The sequence below is a fragment of the Podarcis liolepis genome (genome assembly GCF_965112155.1).
Source record: "Podarcis liolepis genome assembly, chromosome: 14".
Lineage (NCBI taxonomy): Eukaryota > Metazoa > Chordata > Lepidosauria > Squamata > Lacertidae > Podarcis > Podarcis liolepis.
In genome coordinates this window covers 7,636,846-7,659,659 of record NC_139569.1, presented here as the reverse complement: position 1 = coordinate 7,659,659, position 22,814 = coordinate 7,636,846, and the positions used below count along the sequence as shown (strand labels likewise).

The window sequence follows — 22,814 nt, the reverse complement described above, 5'->3', positions numbered from 1 at the left end:
TCCAACTATAGGCTCACCCCCTGATGTCACCGAGGGTCGTGCCATGGCCTCCCGCCAAGCAGGCATAGGACGGAATACACGACCGCCAGATTCCTTTAACGGAATAACCCATGGTAGATAGCATAGGCGATGGCCACACCTAGCCCTTGACACAGCACAACACATGAATCCAATGCCTAACCTACCCACCAATACCACAAAAGTTGTGACAATTGCTACGAGGTAGGCGAAAAAACCAGAAGGCCTAATGCCTAATGGAAAAATTCCTACCAGGCCCCCCAGACAACCGGGGCGACCAACCTAAGGTCCATAGCAAGGCCAAAAACCTATACCCTGAGCTAAATGGGAGTGGAGGGTGGGTGACTCGCTGAGGGACGACGACGAATGAGGAGGAGGCGGAGCTGGCACCACAGCATTAAGCTGTTACACACGCCCCCCGGAGGCACCTGGTTGGCCACCTCCGGTGGGCGTGGGCGCCAGCCAGGTAAGGAGGGGAGGGGGCTAATGCCCCCTACCAGGGGCGGAGCTCGGTCTCCCGCCCACAACCACTCCCCTCTCTTCCAGGGAGGAGAGTCTTTATCAGTCACAGACCAGTTCCGGGTCACTTACAATATCAGGAAAATCATAAAACACAACAGGAATACGTTGAATTGCAATTGGGTATAACAGACAATTCAGATATAGCGGCAGTTTAAAAAATATATTACCGTATTTTTCGCTCTATAAAATGCACTTTTCCCCTCCTAAAAAGTAAGGGGAAATGTGTGTGCATCTTATGGAGCGAATGCAGGCTGTGAGGATATCCCAGAAGCCAGAACAGCGAGAGGGATCGCTGCGCAGCGCTGTTCTGGCTTCTGGGATTCAGAATATTTTTTTTCTTGTTTTCTTCCTCCAAAAACTAGGTGCGTCTTATGGTCTGGTACGTCTTATAAAGCAGAAAATATGGTATATAAGGAGGTGTATTACGTAGGACAGGGGTCAGCAAACCTTTTCAGCAGGGGGCCGGCCCACTGTCCCTCAGACCTTGTGGGGGGCCGGACTATATTTGGGGGCAGGGAGAGCGAATTCCTATGCCCCACAAATAACCCAGAGATGCATTTTAAATAAAAGGACACATTCTACTCATGTAAAAACACGCTGATTCCCAGACCGTCTGCGGGCCGGATTTAGAAGGCGATTAGACCGGATCCAGCCCCTGGTCCTTAGTTTGCCTACCCATGACGTAAGATTAGTTTTGAGGATCTAATTTAAGATTTTGCAGTTAGAAAAAGTAAGAGAGCATTTTTCAAATATAAATGAAAAAATGAAAATAAACATTCTTTTCCATCTTACTATAGGTTTTGTTTCATTTTGAAAAATAAACTTATATTTTGGGATTTACTACTGTTTATATTTTGAATTTTATATATATATATATATATATATATATATATATATATATATATATATATATATATGGGTTCAGTGCCCAACCTTGCAGAAAATCAGTGTTTAAAATGAGCGAGTTAATGAATGAATCAACAAATGACTTCATGAGCACATCTCCCTTGCTCTGCTTGACTCTTTGCACGTGTTTCCACCCTAGTCGGCCATCTGTAAGCTGACCAAGCTCAAGAAACTCTACCTGAACTCCAACAAGCTGGACTTTGACGGCATTCCTTCGGGGATCGGGAAGCTGGCCTCCCTGGAGGAATTCATGGCTGCAAACAACAACTTGGAACTGATTCCAGAAAGCCTCTGCAGGTATGCCAAGCCCTCCTCCAAGTGGCCTTGAGGGGCAGTATTTCCTCCCAGAGGACTACCTGCATGGTAGGCTCTGCACACAGACATGGTTTTATATTGGCTTTGGCCGATGTGCTTCCAGGCTGAGACGATTCCTGTAAATCAGCACTGTTCTGCCGCTACCTTGGAAACAATTACAGTCATGTCTTGTGTTACGTTTGCCTCATGTTGCGGCTTTTCAGGTTACGAACGTGGCAAACCCGGAAGTGCTTACTTCCAGGTTCACTGCACGTGCAGAAGAGATCTGCGCACTTTGCACATGTTCAGAAGCACTCTATCGGGCTTCACGCATGTGCAAGAGTGGTGCTCTACTTACAGACTTTTTGGGGTGCGAACGGCGTTCATAAGTAGAGGTACCACTGTAATGTCTCTTTCTACCTACCTATGAACCCAAAGCTTGTAATTCATCAATTTTGGGGCAAGCCTCTCATATTTATTTTCCTTTATTCAATTTCTGTAGCGCAGCCTTCAACACATGCTTCTCTCAAGGAGCTGAGCAATAAAAGCGAAAGACCGCTACATTGGATCCCCTCCCCCCAGCAAATAACAGTTGATAAATTATGATAAATAGGAAGGGCAGTTTTGTTTGAGTCTCAGAGGCTTAAAAGGTTAAGCAGTTTTAAAGCCTGGAATGAGAGCCAGTGGTGGGGTAATGCTTAGAGTGTTGGACCTCAGGCCTCAAAGACGAGGGTTGAAGTCCCTCCCTTGTTGATGATGCTTGCTGGGTGACGTTCGGCCAGTTAACACACACTCTCAGGGCCTAGCCTACCTCACAGGGCTGTTGTTAGTGGAGGGAAGGGTGGGAGAACAACATACACTACCTTGATCTCCCCGGAGGGAAGATAGTTTAGGGTCAAGGCATCAAAGAGCTGACATGATTGCCCTTTGTACAATTATGCATGGCATTGGAGAGTGCATGGAGAGTGTGCTGGTTCCGGGGGGGGGAAAGTACTAATACCGTATCCGAAGTTCAGTCCAGAGTCACTAGCAGGGTAGACGATCACTAGATGAGACGCGAGGTCTGAAACAGGGAGCCGGGCGGGGGAGCAGGAACGCGGGTAGGGCAGCAGCAGGAAGCCAGGCGGGGAACAGGAACACAGGTGGGTCAGCAGCGGGCAGCCGGGCGAGGAACAGGAACACCGGAGAGTCAGGAGCAGGAAGCCGGGCGAGGAACAGGCACACCGGGAGTGCAGATCTAGGTCTGGGTAAAGCAGGTCCTCCACAACGACGTTGCTCCCGCAACCTGGGACCGGGCTGCCTGACCTTTATCTTCTTCTAAGGCCGGGGGCGGTCCCGGCCCCCAGGAGCCCCGCCTCTCCTGGCCTTAAGGCGAGCACTCCTCCTGGGAGAGACCAGTTCCCTTCGCCTCTCTGCCCTAAGCCTCTGCAGTTCAGGAGAGGCTGAAGGGTTACTGGGCCCCGGGGGAGGCTCACCTGTAGCCACTGAGTCCTCCAGCACCTCTGGGGCCAGAATGGTCTCACCTGGTGCCTGCCCCTGAGGATCTGGCACAGGTGCAGGCTCCTCAGCATCTAGGCCTTGCCCCAGTTCAGCCGGCCCTGGAGGCGGCGACTCCTGTGCCGGCTGGGATTCCTCCGGTTCACTCTCAGACTCGGAATCCCAGGCCATCACAGAGAGACCTTTTCGCCCCCGTAACACTAGGGCTTGTGGACGTCTAATGGATGTCCATCCAGACCAGAACGTCCTCCTTCACATAGTGCAGAGTTAAACTATGGAACTCACTGCCACTGGAGCCGGTGATGGCCGCCGACGTGGATGGCTTTAAAGGAGGATTGGGCAAATTCATGGAGGAGAACGCTATCAATGGCTACGAGCTGCAATGGCTAAGCTCTGCCTCCACAATTAAAGGCATCAATTCTTCCGGGTACCAGTTGTCAGAAACCACACGAGGGGAGAGGAATCTCGTGCTCAATCCGGCTTGCTTGGTCCCTGTGAGAACATGGTCCCATTGGCCTGATCTGACAGGCTGCCCTTATGTTATTTGCCAGATGCCAGAATTATTGCCATGTTCGGTTTTGAGTAGGGCTCCGTCCTGGGCCTACCTGGAGATGCTGGGGATTCGAACCCGGAACCGTCTGCATGCAAGGCAGATGCTCTACCACTGAACTACAGCCCTTTCCCATATGACTTAACTGGTTCAAAGGGAGACAGTAAGCACCTCTTTTTCTCTCCACAGGTGTGTCAAGCTCAGGAAGTTGGTTTTGAACAAGAACCGCTTGGTCACTTTACCTGAGGCCGTGCACTTTCTGACAGACATTGAGGTGAGGCCAGGGGGTCCTTGCTGTCAGAAGCGCCTGGGAGTTGGGATGGGGGGCGTGTAAGAAAAGGGGATCAATATCTTACCTGAAGGAGCGTCTCCAACCCCATCATTCAGCCCAGACCCTGAGGTCCAACGCCGAGGGCCTTCTGGCGGTTCCCTCCCTGCGAGAAGTAAGGTTAAAGGGAACCAGGCAGAGGGCCTTCTCGGTGGTGGCGCCCGCACTGTGGAATGCCCTCCCATCAGATGTCAAGGAGATAAACAACTACCTAACATTTGAAGACATCTGAAGGCAGCCCTGTTTAGGGAAGTTTTTAATATTCTGTTGGGAGCCGCCCAGAGCGGCTGGGAAACCCATCCAGATGGGTGGGGTATAAATTAATTATCATCATCATCTTTCATGCTGTGGGACTCCACTTGGCCCCTAACGGGCCAGAAGTGAGAAGCCAAAATCCTATATGAAGACGATTTAACCCCTCACAGATACAAAGATAACAACAGGGCAACCGACTTTTGGGTTTGGTGGGTGTGCATCAGTAAATGAGGGGAATTAATACTAAGAGAGCTGAGTGGGGGGTGCTCGTGTAATCTCACTGTATACAAGTTGTACAAGTGACAATAAAGTATTTCAATTTCAATTCCCAGTGCTCTCTGGGAAGAGGGATTGGCCGATTAAACACTCTGAGATCTGTGGTTCTTCAAGGGAAATAGGGGTCAACTCTCAGCACCCTTAACGAACAACGTTTCCCAGAATCCTTTGGGGAAGCCATGACTGTTCAAAGTGGGCCCTAGCAGGATGTGGATGAGCTCCTGTGTTTCCCATTCCCGTAGCTGCCTTTGACCTGAATAGCCTTTTCCTCCACTCTGCTTCCGGCTCTGAATCCCTCGCCCCTTCCTGCCCTTCCTTCTTGCAGATCCTCGATGTCCGTGAGAACCCCAACCTCGTGATGCCCCCCAAGCCTGTGGACAGGACCTCCGAGTGGTACAACATCGACTTCTCCCTGCAGAACCAGCTGCGACTGGCGGGGGCCTCCCCTGCTACGGTAGCAGCTGCTGGGGCAGGTGAGTTTGGTACTGCGGGTTATCCTGGCCTTGCGATTTCCCTGCCCCCAGCCTTCCTGGCAAATGATAAACTGCCTTGTTTCCTACCAGTGAATTGCATCCAGTGTTAAAACTATGCAGAGTATAGACCCACTGAAATTAATAAGACCTGAGCAATTTACTGTAGGTCCGTTAATTTCAGAAGGCCTGTTACCAGTTGGATATTGTTTTTAAAAAATTGGCGGTTTAGTTTAAAAGACTCAGAAGTTTTAAAATATACGGTCAACTCATATATATATATATATATATATATATTTGTTTTCGTAGATTTTCACGGGTACAGGAATGCAGGTTTTGGTGTCCTCGGGTGTCTTCCCGTGTAAAAGTTGGGGTGTCTAGGCGACGTTTCGACGAGGTCTCACTCGTCATCTTCAGGCTGGTGCTTTCGGCTTCTTGTTACTGGAACAGAGCGGGATCTCAGTGTTTGAGTTCCTATAAATACTGTAGAGGGGTGTGGTGTATTGCCTCAAAAGTTCTGGGCAGAGGGGAAGTTCCCAGGCTAGTGTTCTTTTCTTCTTTTGTTCCTTAATTACTTGAGGGATATCTTGAGTGATTTCTTGAGTGATATTCTGAGTACCACTTAGGTGGGTCATTAGGTGTGGATTAGTTGCTAAAGCCTTCGTGTCTTGACCTCTTGAATTTGTGAAGAGTTTTTCTGGGAAGATGGCTGTACTGCACTTAGTTGTGCTTTGGCTTGGCTTCGTGTATAGGGGCGAGCTGTGGTTTTGTGCCCTGTGCCAGCCAGATCTGTGTAGGGATTGCAGGGGGGTGCAGCATCCGGAGGTGCCACTATGGTTTGGTTACTGGATGGTGTCTGTAATTTATCTGTGGAGAGGGTCTGGGTTTGGGTCTGGTGTGGTTGATTGGTGGTGGCGTTCTGTGTGCCTCTGGATCTGGTGTCGGTTTTTGTGGGGAGGGCTAATTTCCAGATGTCTGGCAGGCGGGACGTGTCGTCACGCTTGTTCATGTTGTGAGGGTGTTTCTCTATCTCGATGGCTTCCATGATTATTCTCTTGTGGTGATGTTCCATGTTAAAGAGCAATTTGGAATCTGCAAAATTAATTTCGTGTCCTGTTTCTTTCATGTGTTGGAAAAGAGAGGAAGATTTTTCTTCTTTTTTGACGGCATTCTTGTGTTCTGCGATACGTGCATTTATTCGTCTGTTTGTTTGTCCAATGTACGTGGCTGGGCAGACTTTGCAGGGTATTTCATAGACCCCTTGGTTTTCCAACTGGATTTTATCTTTGGGGTTTCTGAGGATATTGGCTATTTTTTGGTTGGTGCAAAAGGCTGTTTTGATATTGTGTTTATGGAGGATTTTGCTAATTTTATCTGTAGTGCCCTTGATATAAGGAAGGAGGGCCATGCCATTGTTTTCTTCCGTGTCTTGGTTTTTGGGGGGTGTTTCTTTTTGGATTAGCTTCTTAACCCTGTTTTGCTGGTATCCATTGGCGATTAACACATTTGAGAGATTCTGTAACTCAGTTGTCAAGTGGTCTTTGTCAGCCAGGCGTTTGGTTCTGGAGATGAGGGTCTTGGCTACGGAGTTTATTTGTGCAGGGTGGTGGTGTGATTGAGCATGTAAGTAGCGGTTGGTGTGTGTTTTTTTCCGGTAGATAGTGTGTCCTAGGGAGCCATCAGGTTTTTTGTAGATTAGGACGTCAAGGAAGGGAAGCTGGTTGTTGGCTTCTATTTCCATAGTGAATTGTATTTTGGGGTGTAGGCTGTTGAGATGTGTGAGGAAGCTATCTAGTTTTTCTTTCCCGTGTGGCCAAATTACAAAGGTGTCGTCAACATATCTGAGCCAAAGTTTGGGTTTGTGTTCTGACTTGTCTAAAGCATTGGTTTCAAAGTGTTCCATGTACAGATTTGCGATGACCGGTGAGAGGGGTGATCCCATAGGTGCTCCTTCTATCTGTTTGTATCTTTGTCCATTGTGGATGAAGTACGTGTTGGTTAGGCAGTGGTTGGTCAGGTCCAGGATGTATTCGGGGGGATTGTATTTGTTTTGAATGGCTGTCAAGGCTTCATTAATGGGCACTTGTGTGAAGAGAGATACAACATCGAAGCTCACAAGTAGGTCATCGGGATGTAGGTTTTGCTTCTTTATTGTTTCTATGAACTGGAAGGAGTTTGTAACGTGTGAAGAGATGGATTCTGCATAGGGCTGAAGTTGCTTAGCGAGAAATTTAGCGAGATTTTGTAGAGGTGAGCCTATGGAGCTGACTATTGGTCTGAGTGGTGTTCCTTCTTTGTGTATCTTGGGGAGGCCGTAGAGTTTGGGGCATCTGGATGATTTTTCTCTGGGGATGATTCTTAGCTGGATTTCTTCACTGATAGGAGAGGCTTTTATTTTGGATTTGGTGGTTTTTTCCAGATAGGTGGTGGGATCTGTTTTTATAGGTTGGTAGGTAGGGTCTTGGAGTAGATTTGATAGTTTTGCTTGGTAGTCCGATGTGTTCATCACAACAGTGGCATTACCTTTGTCTGCTGGGAGAATGATTATGTTGTTGTCTTTCCTCAGGTTGGTGAGTGCTTTCTGTTCTTCTTTGTGTAAATTGCTTCTGGGTGGTTTGCTGGAGCAGAGGATGTTGGTGACTTCAAGTCTGATTTTATTGGCTTCATCTGGGTTGATTTTGGTTAGGCTAGCTTCGACTCCGCATATGATGTTTTCCGTGGGGATGCGTCTCGGGGTAACTGCAAAGTTGAAACCTTTGGAGAGTACTTTGGTTTCAGTTGAGGTGAGGATCCTGTCTGATATGTTATGTACTGTTTGTTTCATGGGTTGTTGTGGAGGGTGGCTGGGCTTCTGGCGTCTCTCTAGTTTGTGGAGTTTGTTGGTGTGTGTGTCTGTCTTATGTGAGGTCTCAGTTTCAGCTCTCCAGACGGCTAGTTGTTTGCATTTGTCCCAGAGTGCAGGGTGGATTTTGTTACAGAGTTTGAGGTGAAGAGTGAGCAGATCTTTGTTGGTTTGGTTTAGTAGGTATCTTTTCTTATGTAGTTCGTTTCTGATTAGGGATAGTTCAGTTCGTTTCAGGATCCTTTCGGTAGCTGGGGTTTTAGAGTGGAATTTAAGTTGGAAGCATGTGGGAATTAAGTTGTTGTCTCGGCAGTTGCGTAGGAACAAGAGATCACATAAGATGGTGGCTCTTCGGATTTCTAGTTTCTCGTAGGTTCTTGTCAGCTGGAAGGTTTCCTCCCCGTAGAGGTGAGATATTTGTTTTCGTAGATTTTCACGGGTACAGGAATGCAGGTTTTGGTGTCCTCGGGTGTCTTCCCGTGTAAAAGTTGGGGTGTCTAGGCGACGTTTCGACGAGGTCTCACTCGTCATCTTCAGGCTGGTGCTTTCGGCTTCTTGTTACTGGAACAGAGCGGGATCTCAGTGTTTGAGTTCCTATAAATACTGTAGAGGGGTGTGGTGTATTGCCTCAAAAGTTCTGGGCAGAGGGGAAGTTCCCAGGCTAGTGTTCTTTTCTTCTTTTGTTCCTTAATTACTTGAGGGATATCTTGAGTGATTTCTTGAGTGATATTCTGAGTACCACTTAGGTGGGTCATTAGGTGTGGATTAGTTGCTAAAGCCTTCGTGTCTTGACCTCTTGAATTTGTGAAGAGTTTTTCTGGGAAGATGGCTGTACTGCACTTAGTTGTGCTTTGGCTTGGCTTCGTGTATAGGGGCGAGCTGTGGTTTTGTGCCCTGTGCCAGCCAGATCTGTGTAGGGATTGCAGGGGGGTGCAGCATCCGGAGGTGCCACTATGGTTTGGTTACTGGATGGTGTCTGTAATTTATCTGTGGAGAGGGTCTGGGTTTGGGTCTGGTGTGGTTGATTGGTGGTGGCGTTCTGTGTGCCTCTGGATCTGGTGTCGGTTTTTGTGGGGAGGGCTAATTTCCAGATGTCTGGCAGGCGGGACGTGTCGTCACGCTTGTTCATGTTGTGAGGGTGTTTCTCTATCTCGATGGCTTCCATGATTATTCTCTTGTGGTGATGTTCCATGTTAAAGAGCAATTTGGAATCTGCAAAATTAATTTCGTGTCCTGTTTCTTTCATGTGTTGGAAAAGAGAGGAAGATTTTTCTTCTTTTTTGACGGCATTCTTGTGTTCTGCGATACGTGCATTTATTCGTCTGTTTGTTTGTCCAATGTACGTGGCTGGGCAGACTTTGCAGGGTATTTCATAGACCCCTTGGTTTTCCAACTGGATTTTATCTTTGGGGTTTCTGAGGATATTGGCTATTTTTTGGTTGGTGCAAAAGGCTGTTTTGATATTGTGTTTATGGAGGATTTTGCTAATTTTATCTGTAGTGCCCTTGATATAAGGAAGGAGGGCCATGCCATTGTTTTCTTCCGTGTCTTGGTTTTTGGGGGGTGTTTCTTTTTGGATTAGCTTCTTAACCCTGTTTTGCTGGTATCCATTGGCGATTAACACATTTGAGAGATTCTGTAACTCAGTTGTCAAGTGGTCTTTGTCAGCCAGGCGTTTGGTTCTGGAGATGAGGGTCTTGGCTACGGAGTTTATTTGTGCAGGGTGGTGGTGTGATTGAGCATGTAAGTAGCGGTTGGTGTGTGTTTTTTTCCGGTAGATAGTGTGTCCTAGGGAGCCATCAGGTTTTTTGTAGATTAGGACGTCAAGGAAGGGAAGCTGGTTGTTGGCTTCTATTTCCATAGTGAATTGTATTTTGGGGTGTAGGCTGTTGAGATGTGTGAGGAAGCTATCTAGTTTTTCTTTCCCGTGTGGCCAAATTACAAAGGTGTCGTCAACATATCTGAGCCAAAGTTTGGGTTTGTGTTCTGACTTGTCTAAAGCATTGGTTTCAAAGTGTTCCATGTACAGATTTGCGATGACCGGTGAGAGGGGTGATCCCATAGGTGCTCCTTCTATCTGTTTGTATCTTTGTCCATTGTGGATGAAGTACGTGTTGGTTAGGCAGTGGTTGGTCAGGTCCAGGATGTATTCGGGGGGATTGTATTTGTTTTGAATGGCTGTCAAGGCTTCATTAATGGGCACTTGTGTGAAGAGAGATACAACATCGAAGCTCACAAGTAGGTCATCGGGATGTAGGTTTTGCTTCTTTATTGTTTCTATGAACTGGAAGGAGTTTGTAACGTGTGAAGAGATGGATTCTGCATAGGGCTGAAGTTGCTTAGCGAGAAATTTAGCGAGATTTTGTAGAGGTGAGCCTATGGAGCTGACTATTGGTCTGAGTGGTGTTCCTTCTTTGTGTATCTTGGGGAGGCCGTAGAGTTTGGGGCATCTGGATGATTTTTCTCTGGGGATGATTCTTAGCTGGATTTCTTCACTGATAGGAGAGGCTTTTATTTTGGATTTGGTGGTTTTTTCCAGATAGGTGGTGGGATCTGTTTTTATAGGTTGGTAGGTAGGGTCTTGGAGTAGATTTGATAGTTTTGCTTGGTAGTCCGATGTGTTCATCACAACAGTGGCATTACCTTTGTCTGCTGGGAGAATGATTATGTTGTTGTCTTTCCTCAGGTTGGTGAGTGCTTTCTGTTCTTCTTTGTGTAAATTGCTTCTGGAAATCTTCCTCTCTTTTCCAACACATGAAATCTTCCTCTCTTTTCCAACACATGAAAGAAATCTTCCTCTCTTTTCCAACACATGAAAGAAACAGGACACGAAATTAATTTTGCAGATTCCAAATTGCTCTTTACATGGAACATCACCACAAGAGAATAATCATGGAAGCCATCGAGATAGAGAAACACCCTCACAACATGAACAAGCGTGACGACACGTCCCGCCTGCCAGACATCTGGAAATTAGCCCTCCCCACAAAAACCGACACCAGATCCAGAGGCACACAGAACGCCACCACCAATCAACCACACCAGACCCAAACCCAGACCCTCTCCACAGATAAATTACAGACACCATCCAGTAACCAAACCATAGTGGCACCTCCGGATGCTGCACCCCCCTGCAATCCCTACACAGATCTGGCTGGCACAGGGCACAAAACCACAGCTCGCCCCTATACACGAAGCCAAGCCAAAGCACAACTAAGTGCAGTACAGCCATCTTCCCAGAAAAACTCTTCACAAATTCAAGAGGTCAAGACACGAAGGCTTTAGCAACTAATCCACACCTAATGACCCACCTAAGTGGTACTCAGAATATCACTCAAGAAATCACTCAAGATATCCCTCAAGTAATTAAGGAACAAAAGAAGAAAAGAACACTAGCCTGGGAACTTCCCCTCTGCCCAGAACTTTTGAGGCAATACACCACACCCCTCTACAGTATTTATAGGAACTCAAACACTGAGATCCCGCTCTGTTCCAGTAACAAGAAGCCGAAAGCACCAGCCTGAAGATGACGAGTGAGACCTCGTCGAAACGTCGCCTAGACACCCCAACTTTTACACGGGAAGACACCCGAGGACACCAAAACCTGCATTCCTGTACCCGTGAAAATCTACGAAAACAAATATCTCACCTCTACGGGGAGGAAACCTTCCAGCTGACAAGAACCTACGAGAAACTAGAAATCCGAAGAGCCACCATCTTATGTGATCTCTTGTTCCTACGCAACTGCCGAGACAACAACTTAATTCCCACATGCTTCCAACTTAAATTCCACTCTAAAACCCCAGCTACCGAAAGGATCCTGAAACGAACTGAACTATCCCTAATCAGAAACGAACTACATAAGAAAAGATACCTACTAAACCAAACCAACAAAGATCTGCTCACTCTTCACCTCAAACTCTGTAACAAAATCCACCCTGCACTCTGGGACAAATGCAAACAACTAGCCGTCTGGAGAGCTGAAACTGAGACCTCACATAAGACAGACACACACACCAACAAACTCCACAAACTAGAGAGACGCCAGAAGCCCAGCCACCCTCCACAACAACCCATGAAACAAACAGTACATAACATATCAGACAGGATCCTCACCTCAACTGAAACCAAAGTACTCTCCAAAGGTTTCAACTTTGCAGTTACCCCGAGACGCATCCCCACGGAAAACATCATATGCGGAGTCGAAGCTAGCCTAACCAAAATCAACCCAGATGAAGCCAATAAAATCAGACTTGAAGTCACCAACATCCTCTGCTCCAGCAAACCACCCAGAAGCAATTTACACAAAGAAGAACAGAAAGCACTCACCAACCTGAGGAAAGACAACAACATAATCATTCTCCCAGCAGACAAAGGTAATGCCACTGTTGTGATGAACACATCGGACTACCAAGCAAAACTATCAAATCTACTCCAAGACCCTACCTACCAACCTATAAAAACAGATCCCACCACCTATCTGGAAAAAACCACCAAATCCAAAATAAAAGCCTCTCCTATCAGTGAAGAAATCCAGCTAAGAATCATCCCCAGAGAAAAATCATCCAGATGCCCCAAACTCTACGGCCTCCCCAAGATACACAAAGAAGGAACACCACTCAGACCAATAGTCAGCTCCATAGGCTCACCTCTACAAAATCTCGCTAAATTTCTCGCTAAGCAACTTCAGCCCTATGCAGAATCCATCTCTTCACACGTTACAAACTCCTTCCAGTTCATAGAAACAATAAAGAAGCAAAACCTACATCCCGATGACCTACTTGTGAGCTTCGATGTTGTATCTCTCTTCACACAAGTGCCCATTAATGAAGCCTTGACAGCCATTCAAAACAAATACAATCCCCCCGAATACATCCTGGACCTGACCAACCACTGCCTAACCAACACGTACTTCATCCACAATGGACAAAGATACAAACAGATAGAAGGAGCACCTATGGGATCACCCCTCTCACCGGTCATCGCAAATCTGTACATGGAACACTTTGAAACCAATGCTTTAGACAAGTCAGAACACAAACCCAAACTTTGGCTCAGATATGTTGACGACACCTTTGTAATTTGGCCACACGGGAAAGAAAAACTAGATAGCTTCCTCACACATCTCAACAGCCTACACCCCAAAATACAATTCACTATGGAAATAGAAGCCAACAACCAGCTTCCCTTCCTTGACGTCCTAATCTACAAAAAACCTGATGGCTCCCTAGGACACACTATCTACCGGAAAAAAACACACACCAACCGCTACTTACATGCTCAATCACACCACCACCCTGCACAAATAAACTCCGTAGCCAAGACCCTCATCTCCAGAACCAAACGCCTGGCTGACAAAGACCACTTGACAACTGAGTTACAGAATCTCTCAAATGTGTTAATCGCCAATGGATACCAGCAAAACAGGGTTAAGAAGCTAATCCAAAAAGAAACACCCCCCAAAAACCAAGACACGGAAGAAAACAATGGCATGGCCCTCCTTCCTTATATCAAGGGCACTACAGATAAAATTAGCAAAATCCTCCATAAACACAATATCAAAACAGCCTTTTGCACCAACCAAAAAATAGCCAATATCCTCAGAAACCCCAAAGATAAAATCCAGTTGGAAAACCAAGGGGTCTATGAAATACCCTGCAAAGTCTGCCCAGCCACGTACATTGGACAAACAAACAGACGAATAAATGCACGTATCGCAGAACACAAGAATGCCGTCAAAAAAGAAGAAAAATCTTCCTCTCTTTTCCAACACATGAAAGAAACAGGACACGAAATTAATTTTGCAGATTCCAAATTGCTCTTTAACATGGAACATCACCACAAGAGAATAATCATGGAAGCCATCGAGATAGAGAAACACCCTCACAACATGAACAAGCGTGACGACACGTCCCGCCTGCCAGACATCTGGAAATTAGCCCTCCCCACAAAAACCGACACCAGATCCAGAGGCACACAGAACGCCACCACCAATCAACCACACCAGACCCAAACCCAGACCCTCTCCACAGATAAATTACAGACACCATCCAGTAACCAAACCATAGTGGCACCTCCGGATGCTGCACCCCCCTGCAATCCCTACACAGATCTGGCTGGCACAGGGCACAAAACCACAGCTCGCCCCTATACACGAAGCCAAGCCAAAGCACAACTAAGTGCAGTACAGCCATCTTCCCAGAAAAACTCTTCACAAATTCAAGAGGTCAAGACACGAAGGCTTTAGCAACTAATCCACACCTAATGACCCACCTAAGTGGTACTCAGAATATCACTCAAGAAATCACTCAAGATATCCCTCAAGTAATTAAGGAACAAAAGAAGAAAAGAACACTAGCCTGGGAACTTCCCCTCTGCCCAGAACTTTTGAGGCAATACACCACACCCCTCTACAGTATTTATAGGAACTCAAACACTGAGATCCCGCTCTGTTCCAGTAACAAGAAGCCGAAAGCACCAGCCTGAAGATGACGAGTGAGACCTCGTCGAAACGTCGCCTAGACACCCCAACTTTTACACGGGAAGACACCCGAGGACACCAAAACCTGCATATATATATATATATATATATATATATATATATATATAAAATTAGTTTTTTAACATATCATTTTCAACAGTAATTAAACATACTTTTACATCTTATTCAATTTTTTTTTACTTCCATCAATCCTGTCTGAAAACTTTCCAATCTAATCTCTTAGTATGCATTTCTGTCTTCCCTATTACATTTCAAACTCATAACCAATATCTCTTTTTCTACTTTGTAACACTTCGTATATTTCTCATTACAAAACTTCTTGTAGTCCTACTAGCGTAATTTGTTGATTACAGTTGCTCTTCAAATTGTAGCCTTATGAGGCTTTGCCCTCTGGTGGGAAAAATATTGCGCCCGGGAAAGGGAAGTGGGAGTCAACAGACACTCAAGGAATAGTTTCGGAGAAAAGGCTTTTATTTCTACCATCCATGAGCTGGTAGAAGGAGCAAGTGTGATAGTTCACAAAAAGCATGCACGAGTTCACAGTCATGTGCACAGAGTTTATATACAGTGGTGCCCCGCAAGACGAATGCCTCGCAAGATGGAAAACCTGCTAGACGAAAGGGTTTTCCGTTTTTCAATGCGCTTCGCAGGACGAATTTCCCTATGGGCTTGCTTCGCAAGACAAAAATGTCTTGCAAGTCTTGAGATTTTTTTCCGCTTTCCCCCCCTTTCCCCAAGCCGCTAAGCCTTTAATAGCCTTTTAGCAGCTAAGCCGCTAAGCCTTTAATAGCCGCTAAACCGCTAATAGCACTAATCCGCTAAGCCGCTAATAGGGTTGCTTCGCAAGATGAAAAAACCGCTAGACGAAGAGACTCGCGGAACGGATTAATTTCGTCTTGCGAGGCACCACTGTACCCATTCCAGTTCCCTCCCCCTTTTCTCCTCCTTTTCCCAGGAGTCCTGCCCCATGAGTTCCTCTGAGCATGAACAGAAAGCTGTCTTGGGACTATTCCCAGGAAAGGGGGGGGTGAGAAGCCAAGGGGTTTTCAGAGTGTTCCCGTTGTTTCATTCTTGTGCTTTGGCATGGTTCCCGGAGAGAAAGTTGCAAGGGACATGTACTGTTTGGCAAGGTCAACTATAGCCTGAGAAGCGACCTTTGTTACAGCAGAGCGAAATGTTTCTGATGCTTAGCTGCTGAGAAAATGATTTTGAGAAGCTTTGAGAAGCTTTGAGCCTGCTTTGGGGGGGTGACTTCGGGCCTAGGTGGGGTCACCTGTCCTCACCTCCTACAAAATAATTCATACACTTCTTCCAATCTTCTATAAATCTCTGGTCCCGCAGGTTTCAAATCCTTCCTGTCATTTTGTCCAATTCTGCATAGTCCATTAATTTCGTCTGCCATTCTTCTTTCGTCGGAATTTCTTCTTGTTTCCAACTCACAATTTAGGCACATTCAAGTTGTGCAAATTCGGCTTTACGTGCTTGTCAGAAAAAAGTGCTGAACTTTAAAGGGGGGGGCATCCATGGGTGTGGGGAGTCAGTAATCCCTCCCACCCACTATTGCACTCACCTGGGAGAGTGTTCAGAGGTGCAGAGAATGTGTGTTTTGACTATACACGATTTTGGCTCTATGCACTATCCCGGGTTATAACCCCTGTGTAAGTTGAGAGTTGAATATCTATCCACACGTGCACTATCCAAACACTTGTTATTCAAAAATTCACTTATCCAAACACGAGAGATCAGTACCCAGACCTCACTTATACGCTCCTCAGATTCAGAGATCCAAATAGCCAGACCTGTGTGTGAGTACTGTAGAGAAATAAGCAGCCTTAAACAATCTTTACTTTTTTGTGTCATGTTGGTCCACTGGAAACCATGGGGGGGGGAGCAGGAAAGGGGAGAAAAGGGGACAGACTGAATGAAGAAGAGAGCATCTTTTCCCTTCCTTGTTTGCCTTCTGCAGTGTTTCAGAGAATTCTCCCTGGGTTTTTTTCACCATTTTGTGGCCAAAATTCTGTGATCAGGAACGCATTAGACATTTCCCCATAGGAATTAGTGGGAATCATTGACTTGTTTTGTGAGCGCTCACCTGATAAACCATCTCCTGAGAACACATTGTGTTCGGAGAGCAGAAACTGCACGTATAAGCGATACTTGTGGGAGCTTCAAAGCTATCTTCCATCCCCTAAAATTATTTTTTTCTCCCCACCCCTTTCTATTCCTAGGGAGCAGCCCAAAGGACCCCATGGCACGAAAGATGCGCCTGCGGAGACGCAAAGACTCATCGCAGGATGATCAGGCAAAGCAGGTGCTGAAGGGGATGTCGGACGTGGCGCAAGAGAAGAACAAGAAGATGGAGGTAGGAACACACTCAGCGATGGAGGGTGACTCCAAGGTTGCAGCACTTGGAACTCTTTAGCTTAGAGAAAAGGCAAGGAAGAGGCGTTTATAAAACTCTGCATGGCGTGGAGGAAGGAAATATTTTCTTCCTCTCTCTCTTAACGCAAGAAGTTTTGGGCGTCCAGTGAAGCTGAACGTTGGGAAATTCGGAACAGATAAAATAAAGAATTTCTGGGTTAATCTGGGGAACTCACTTCCACAAAAGGCTGTGGTGGCCGTTTAAAGTTCAGCATGGGAAGATAAGGACAATACAGATTTTAAGAAAGACTGGGGAACCATTCATGTCATATTTACAGAATCAATATAAAGAAATGGACTCACTTGCAGGGTTTGATTAAACCAAGCTTAGGCAAACTCGGCCCTCCAGATGATTTGAGACTACAATTCCCATCATCCCTGACCACTGGTCCTGCTAGCTAGGGATGATGGGAGTTGTAGTCCCAAAACATCTGGAGGGCCGAGTTTGCCAATGCCTGGATTAAACACTTGCAATTAACAAAACAAATGTAGGAAATAGAATGTCGATGTTACAATGAAAAGAGAAGAATTATACCTTTTAAAAATAATAATCAAAGAATAGGAGATAATACGCAAAAAAAACAGAAGAAGAAACTGAGGGAAGTCGTGGAGAGGAGGGGGAAATTGGGGGATGGTATTTTTGTTACAGTGGTACCTCAGGTTACATACGCTTCAGGTTACAGACTCCGCTAACCCAGAAATAGTGCTTCAGGTTAAGAACTTTGCTTCAGGATGAGAACAGAAATCATGCTCCGGCGGTGCGGCGGCAGCAGGAGGCCCCATTAGCTAAAGTGGTGCTTCAGGTTAAGAACAGTTTCAGGTTAAGAACGGACTTCCGGAATGAATTAAGTACTTAACCCGAGGTACCACTGTATGTTATGATAGTTTGATGTTTAAGAATGTAAAATCTTAATAAAAACTATTTTTTTAAAAAACAAGTTCAGCATGGGACGGCAATATATAAAAAGCCACCATCCCAGAAAGCAACAGGTATTGCATTGTCAAAGGAATGTTAGAATCCGGTTAAAGACGCAGTAGCGTTATAATCAGGAAAATGCAATGCAATCATCCCCATGTCTGAATGCACTCTAGGTTCCCTTCCTTTTCCGCTACCAGGATCCCTTATTCTTTGTTCTTATTGCCGTTAGGATCCTTTACTAACTCCCTCCCTCCCTTTTCTTTCCGCGCTAGGAGAACGGAGACCCAAAGTACACGGACCTGAAAACCCGCCGCTGGGATCAGAGTTTGGAGAAGCCTCAGCTCAACTACTCTGAGTTCTTTACGGAGGACGTGGGACAGCTCCCTGGCGTCACCGTCTGGCAGATTGAGAACTTTGTGCCCACAATGGTGGACGAGACCTTTCACGGGAAGTTCTACGAGGCCGACTGCTACATTGTCCTGAAGGTGAGGGGGGCAGACATCTTGTTTTTATCCTCACAACCACCCCTGCGAGGTGGGAGACTTGCTTGTCCGTCGCTTCATGGGCCTCACTCACACCAAACTAGGATGCACTAGGATGCCACCTTACTATTATTATTATTTTATTTTATTTTATTTTTGCAATTTTATATTTAACACAAAAAACATTATCACAAAAGGAATATATAAACCCCAGTCTCCCCACCGCCCTCCCCTGACTTCCCCCAACTTCCTCTTCTGATTCTTTAAATATTTGCTTCTCCTATTTTGCTCTACCTTAATTTTATAATTTTATAATTAAATATTGTTATATTCTTCTTATCTTTATAGCATACCAAATATCCAAATTACATCTTACATTTTGTTATTTGCCCAGTTATTACCTTTTAACCGCTTATACTCATTTTCTTAATTGTAAGTGTTTACTCATACCCTGCTAGTGAGTCGACTTCTTTACAATGTTTCTGTAAATACATCATAAACAATTCCCATTCTTTTTTAAAGTCTCTGTTGTCCTTATCTCTGATTCTTCCAGTCAACTTCGCCATTTCAGCGTATTGCCATTCTTCTTTCGTCACTATTATTATTACTATTATTATTACTAGATTTCTGTGCTGCCCTCCATCCAAAGATCACGGGGCGGTTTGCAATATGAAAACACAAAAATGTTTAACAAAGTAATAAACAATAACACCCCAACAGAGTTTAAAAGGCTAGAGATTGTTTAATTAGTGTGGGAGAAGAAGAATATTTTTGCATGGCACCTCAAGATAAGTAACAAAGGGGCCAGCCGAACTCTCCCGGGGAAGAGCGTTCCACAAACAAGGAGCCACCACAGAAAAGGCCCTTTTCTCATGTTGCTGCCCTCCAGTCCTCAGAAGGTCCTCGGAAGATGATTGCAGGGTCCAGGTCCGTTCATATGGGAAAGAGGCGGACCTTGAGGTATTGCAGTCCTGAGCCTTAAACTGTCACAGGTTCCCCTAAAGAATTCTGGGAACTGTAGTTTGCTAAGGGGGCTGAGAGTTGTTAGGGGGTGCCCTCATAATAGGAGTCTCTTAACGACTCTCAGCACACTTAACTACAGCTCCCAGAATTCACTGGGGGAAGCAATGGCTGTTTAAAGTGGCATTCTAGTGTTTTAAGCGTGTATTGTGAAGGTGGCCATGATCTCCCAAGGATAAGGAACCTGTGACCTTTCAGATGTTGTCAGGACTACATAATAATAATAATATATAACAATTTGTTATTTCTACCCCCACCGATCTGGCTGGGTTTCCCCAGCCGCTCTGGGCGGCTTCCAACCAAAGATTAAAAATATGTTAAAACATCAGTCATTAAAAACTTCCCTGAACAGGGCTGCCTTCAGATGTCTTCTAAAAGTCAGATAGTTGTTTATTTCCTTGACATCTGATGGGAGGGCGTTCCACAGGGCAGGCGCCACCACCGAGAAGACCCTCTGCCTGGTTCCCTGTAAGCTCACTTCTCACAGTGATGGAACCGCCAGAAGGCCCTCGGAGCTGGACTTCAGGGTCCAGGTTGAACGATGGAGGTGGAGACGCTCCTTCAGGTATACTGGGCCGAGGTCAGCACCAACACTTTGAATTGTGCTCGGAAACATACAGCTCCCATAATCCCATACCTTTGGTCTTGCTGGCTGGGGCTGGTGGGAGTTTGAGTCTGACAACATCTGGAGGTCCATGGATGCCCTGCCCTTGCCACAGGAGTAGACAAAAGTTGAACTGTGCCTGGTTTGATTCCACCATACGCAGGTCCCTAACCCAAAGCGACCTTGAGGGCAGGGAGGGTTCCTTTTCAAGCTTGCCCGTTGGTCCAGCTGCAAACATTGCTTCTCCCCAGACTTTCCTAGACGATAACGGCTCATTGAACTGGGAGATCTACTACTGGATTGGCCAGGAAGCCACGCTTGACAAGAAAGCCTGCTCTGCCATCCATGCGGTCAACCTGCGCAACTATCTGGGCGCCGAATGCCGCAGCATCCGGGAGGAGATGGGAGACGAGAGCGACGAGTTCAGCCAGGTAAGCTCCTTCCTCTCTGCAAGTTGCTGGCTATATCTATCTTTCCCCTTTCAGCTGTTCTTTTTTTAAAAAAAAAAAATTGGGGCAATTGTTTTTATTGATTTTCATATACCGTATTTTTTGCTCTATAAGACTCACTTTTTCCCTCCTAAAAAGTAAAGGGAAATGTGTGTGAGTCTTATGGAGCGAATGCAGACTGCGCAGCTATCCCAGAAGCCAGAACAGCGAGAGGGATCGCTGCTTTCACTGCGCAGAGATCCCTCTTGCTGTTCTGGCTTCTGGGATTCAGAATATTTTTTTTCTTGTTTTCCTCCTCCAAAAACTAGGTGCATCTTGTGGTCTGGTGCGTCTTATAGAGCGAAAAATACGGCATGTTTATGCATTCTTACAATATTAGTAGCCTAAAACTCTCAGAATGAGCACTTCCCTCTACCCCTCTTCTGGTTTTCTTGTTTCCACACTATAATATTTACACATTGATTTATATCAGCATACTGTTCATATCTATACACAGTTCTTTCTATAATCTCATATAGAATGCTCCAACAATTATAAGTTTTAAGGTTTATCTCAAGCCTGCCAGTGTTCTTATATGTTATCAGTGTTTCTCAAGGTAAGTTATAAATTCTTTTTGGAACGTCTGGTCATCCCGCTCACGAATTTGTCCCGTCAGCCTGGCTAATTCTGCGTACTCTACCATCTTTGTTTGCCATTCTCAATACAAAAAATTCACAGCTGAGTCCTCAACTCTTTATTACTGTGCTTGGCTTTCTTCAAGTTGGGCTGTGTCTAAAATTTGCCATTTAGGTTTTCAAACCTTTTTTGTAAACTCAGTTTTAGAAACTGTACCTTTGAGTCCTCAATCCTTTATTACTGCGCTTTGCTTCACCCAGGTGGAGCTAGGATTATAATACTTCAGAATTTTTGGGAGTTTTATCCCCTTTCTTTGAATTTGGTCATTTAAGGTTTATGATTTCTCTATTTCCTTCTGAGGAAACTGAACGGTGCAGTGAAACGACGTTTGTAGCCGGCACCCCGTTAAGGCTTTGTTCAGTTCTAGGTTTTTCTAATTTTTCCCTTAAACTTTTTGATTTTTATTATTTAGTTTATTTCTATAATATTTCTAATCGATTACTTCTCGTTTCAAGGATTTTCACGGTGTTTCATTTGTTTTGTGTAATTCCTCAATAGTCAGCAGATCTTGATGTTTCCATCCTTGAGCTATCAAAACTCTGGCCACCATTGTCTCATACAGAAATAGTTTTTCATCTTCTTTTGGTATCTCATCCAAATGTTAAAAAAAATAACTTTTGTGGCTGTTGGCAGGTCTTTGATCACGAGATCTCCTACATTGAAGGTGGGACAGCCAGTGGCTTTTATACAGTGGAAGACACACACTATGTCACCAGGTAAGAAATGATGATAATGGTCCCCTTTTGATACTTCTTCTTTTTTAAAAATTTCTATTCAAGGCACAACACCCAAATCTTATTTTGCTTTTGTGTGAAGAAAGGGTGCTTCTGAGCCCATACAGAGTCCTTTTCTTTTTCTGCTAGCCCCAGAGCATTTGGGATTACTGGTGCAACTTTCAGGTCAAAGGTTGTCCCTTCTGAATGGGCCTCAATCGGCTGCCTCTCCAAAGACTCACTTGTAATTTAGGGGATCCAGATTTATTTATTTTTTTGGAAGATGCTCCTACTTATGACTTCTGGCTGTTCTCCTTGTTCCCCTCTGTTTCTTAATTGCAGGGGACTAACACCAGTAAATTTCTAATTTTTCATTTGATTATTCTGCCTAGAGGCAGATGGAAGGGAACATTGGGCCATAGCAGTAATTTTGGATTGGGGTTGATTCAGCAGTACAAAAAACTGATTTGGCCAGAGAACAGGAGATTGGCAGGAATGTCTCAAGTTCTGACAGCAGGATAATAAATAATGTGGGGTGCAGGAAAGATTTGTGACTTTGAGATTGTTTTGAATTTGGGGGAAACTGTTTAGCTTGCAATTCCCCTTGGTGGGGCTGTGCCCTGATAAACCAGTCTTCTCTGCCTAGATATTTCTAGTGTAAAAATTATATGACAGAGGGCTCCAAACCGCCAAGTTTTTTAGTCCTGGTACAGCCTCTCTTTATCTAGTGTCAATCCATTTCCTCTTCCGTGCTGGCCGTTTTGAATGTTCTCTTATTTTAAGGAAGTAGGGGAAATCTTTATGAATTGCAAAACTTCCAAGACCTTTGGCCAACAGACCCATTGGTGGATTTAAGTTTCCCCCTGTCATCTAACATTTTCGCCCCCCGATTTCAATGTAGGCTTTACCGCGTTTATGGAAAGAAGAACATAAAGTTGGAACCGGTACCTCTGAAGGCAGCATCACTGGACCCTCGGTAAATATTTAGGGTGATTCTCTTTTGGAAAAGGGATCCTCTAAAATCAGCAATTTTGGGGGAAACGAATCCCTAAAATATTATAGCTGAGTTGA

General features: G+C 45.3%; 1 protein-coding gene across 2 annotated transcripts in view; it reads left to right on the top strand.

Annotated features, from left to right (window-relative positions):
• Window positions 1-22,814, top strand: part of FLII (FLII actin remodeling protein) — a 62,191-nt gene that overhangs the window by 17,764 nt on the left and 21,613 nt on the right. For both annotated transcript variants that reach the window (XM_083474163.1, XM_083474164.1), the window contains exons 9-16: window positions 1,586-1,743; window positions 3,977-4,061; window positions 4,972-5,119; window positions 16,689-16,822; window positions 18,073-18,285; window positions 20,158-20,337; window positions 21,664-21,746; window positions 22,645-22,719. In XM_083474163.1, the coding sequence (XP_083330289.1) occupies window positions 1,586-1,743; window positions 3,977-4,061; window positions 4,972-5,119; window positions 16,689-16,822; window positions 18,073-18,285; window positions 20,158-20,337; window positions 21,664-21,746; window positions 22,645-22,719 (1,076 nt within the window). The remainder of the gene's footprint in view (window positions 1-1,585; window positions 1,744-3,976; window positions 4,062-4,971; window positions 5,120-16,688; window positions 16,823-18,072; window positions 18,286-20,157; window positions 20,338-21,663; window positions 21,747-22,644; window positions 22,720-22,814) is intronic.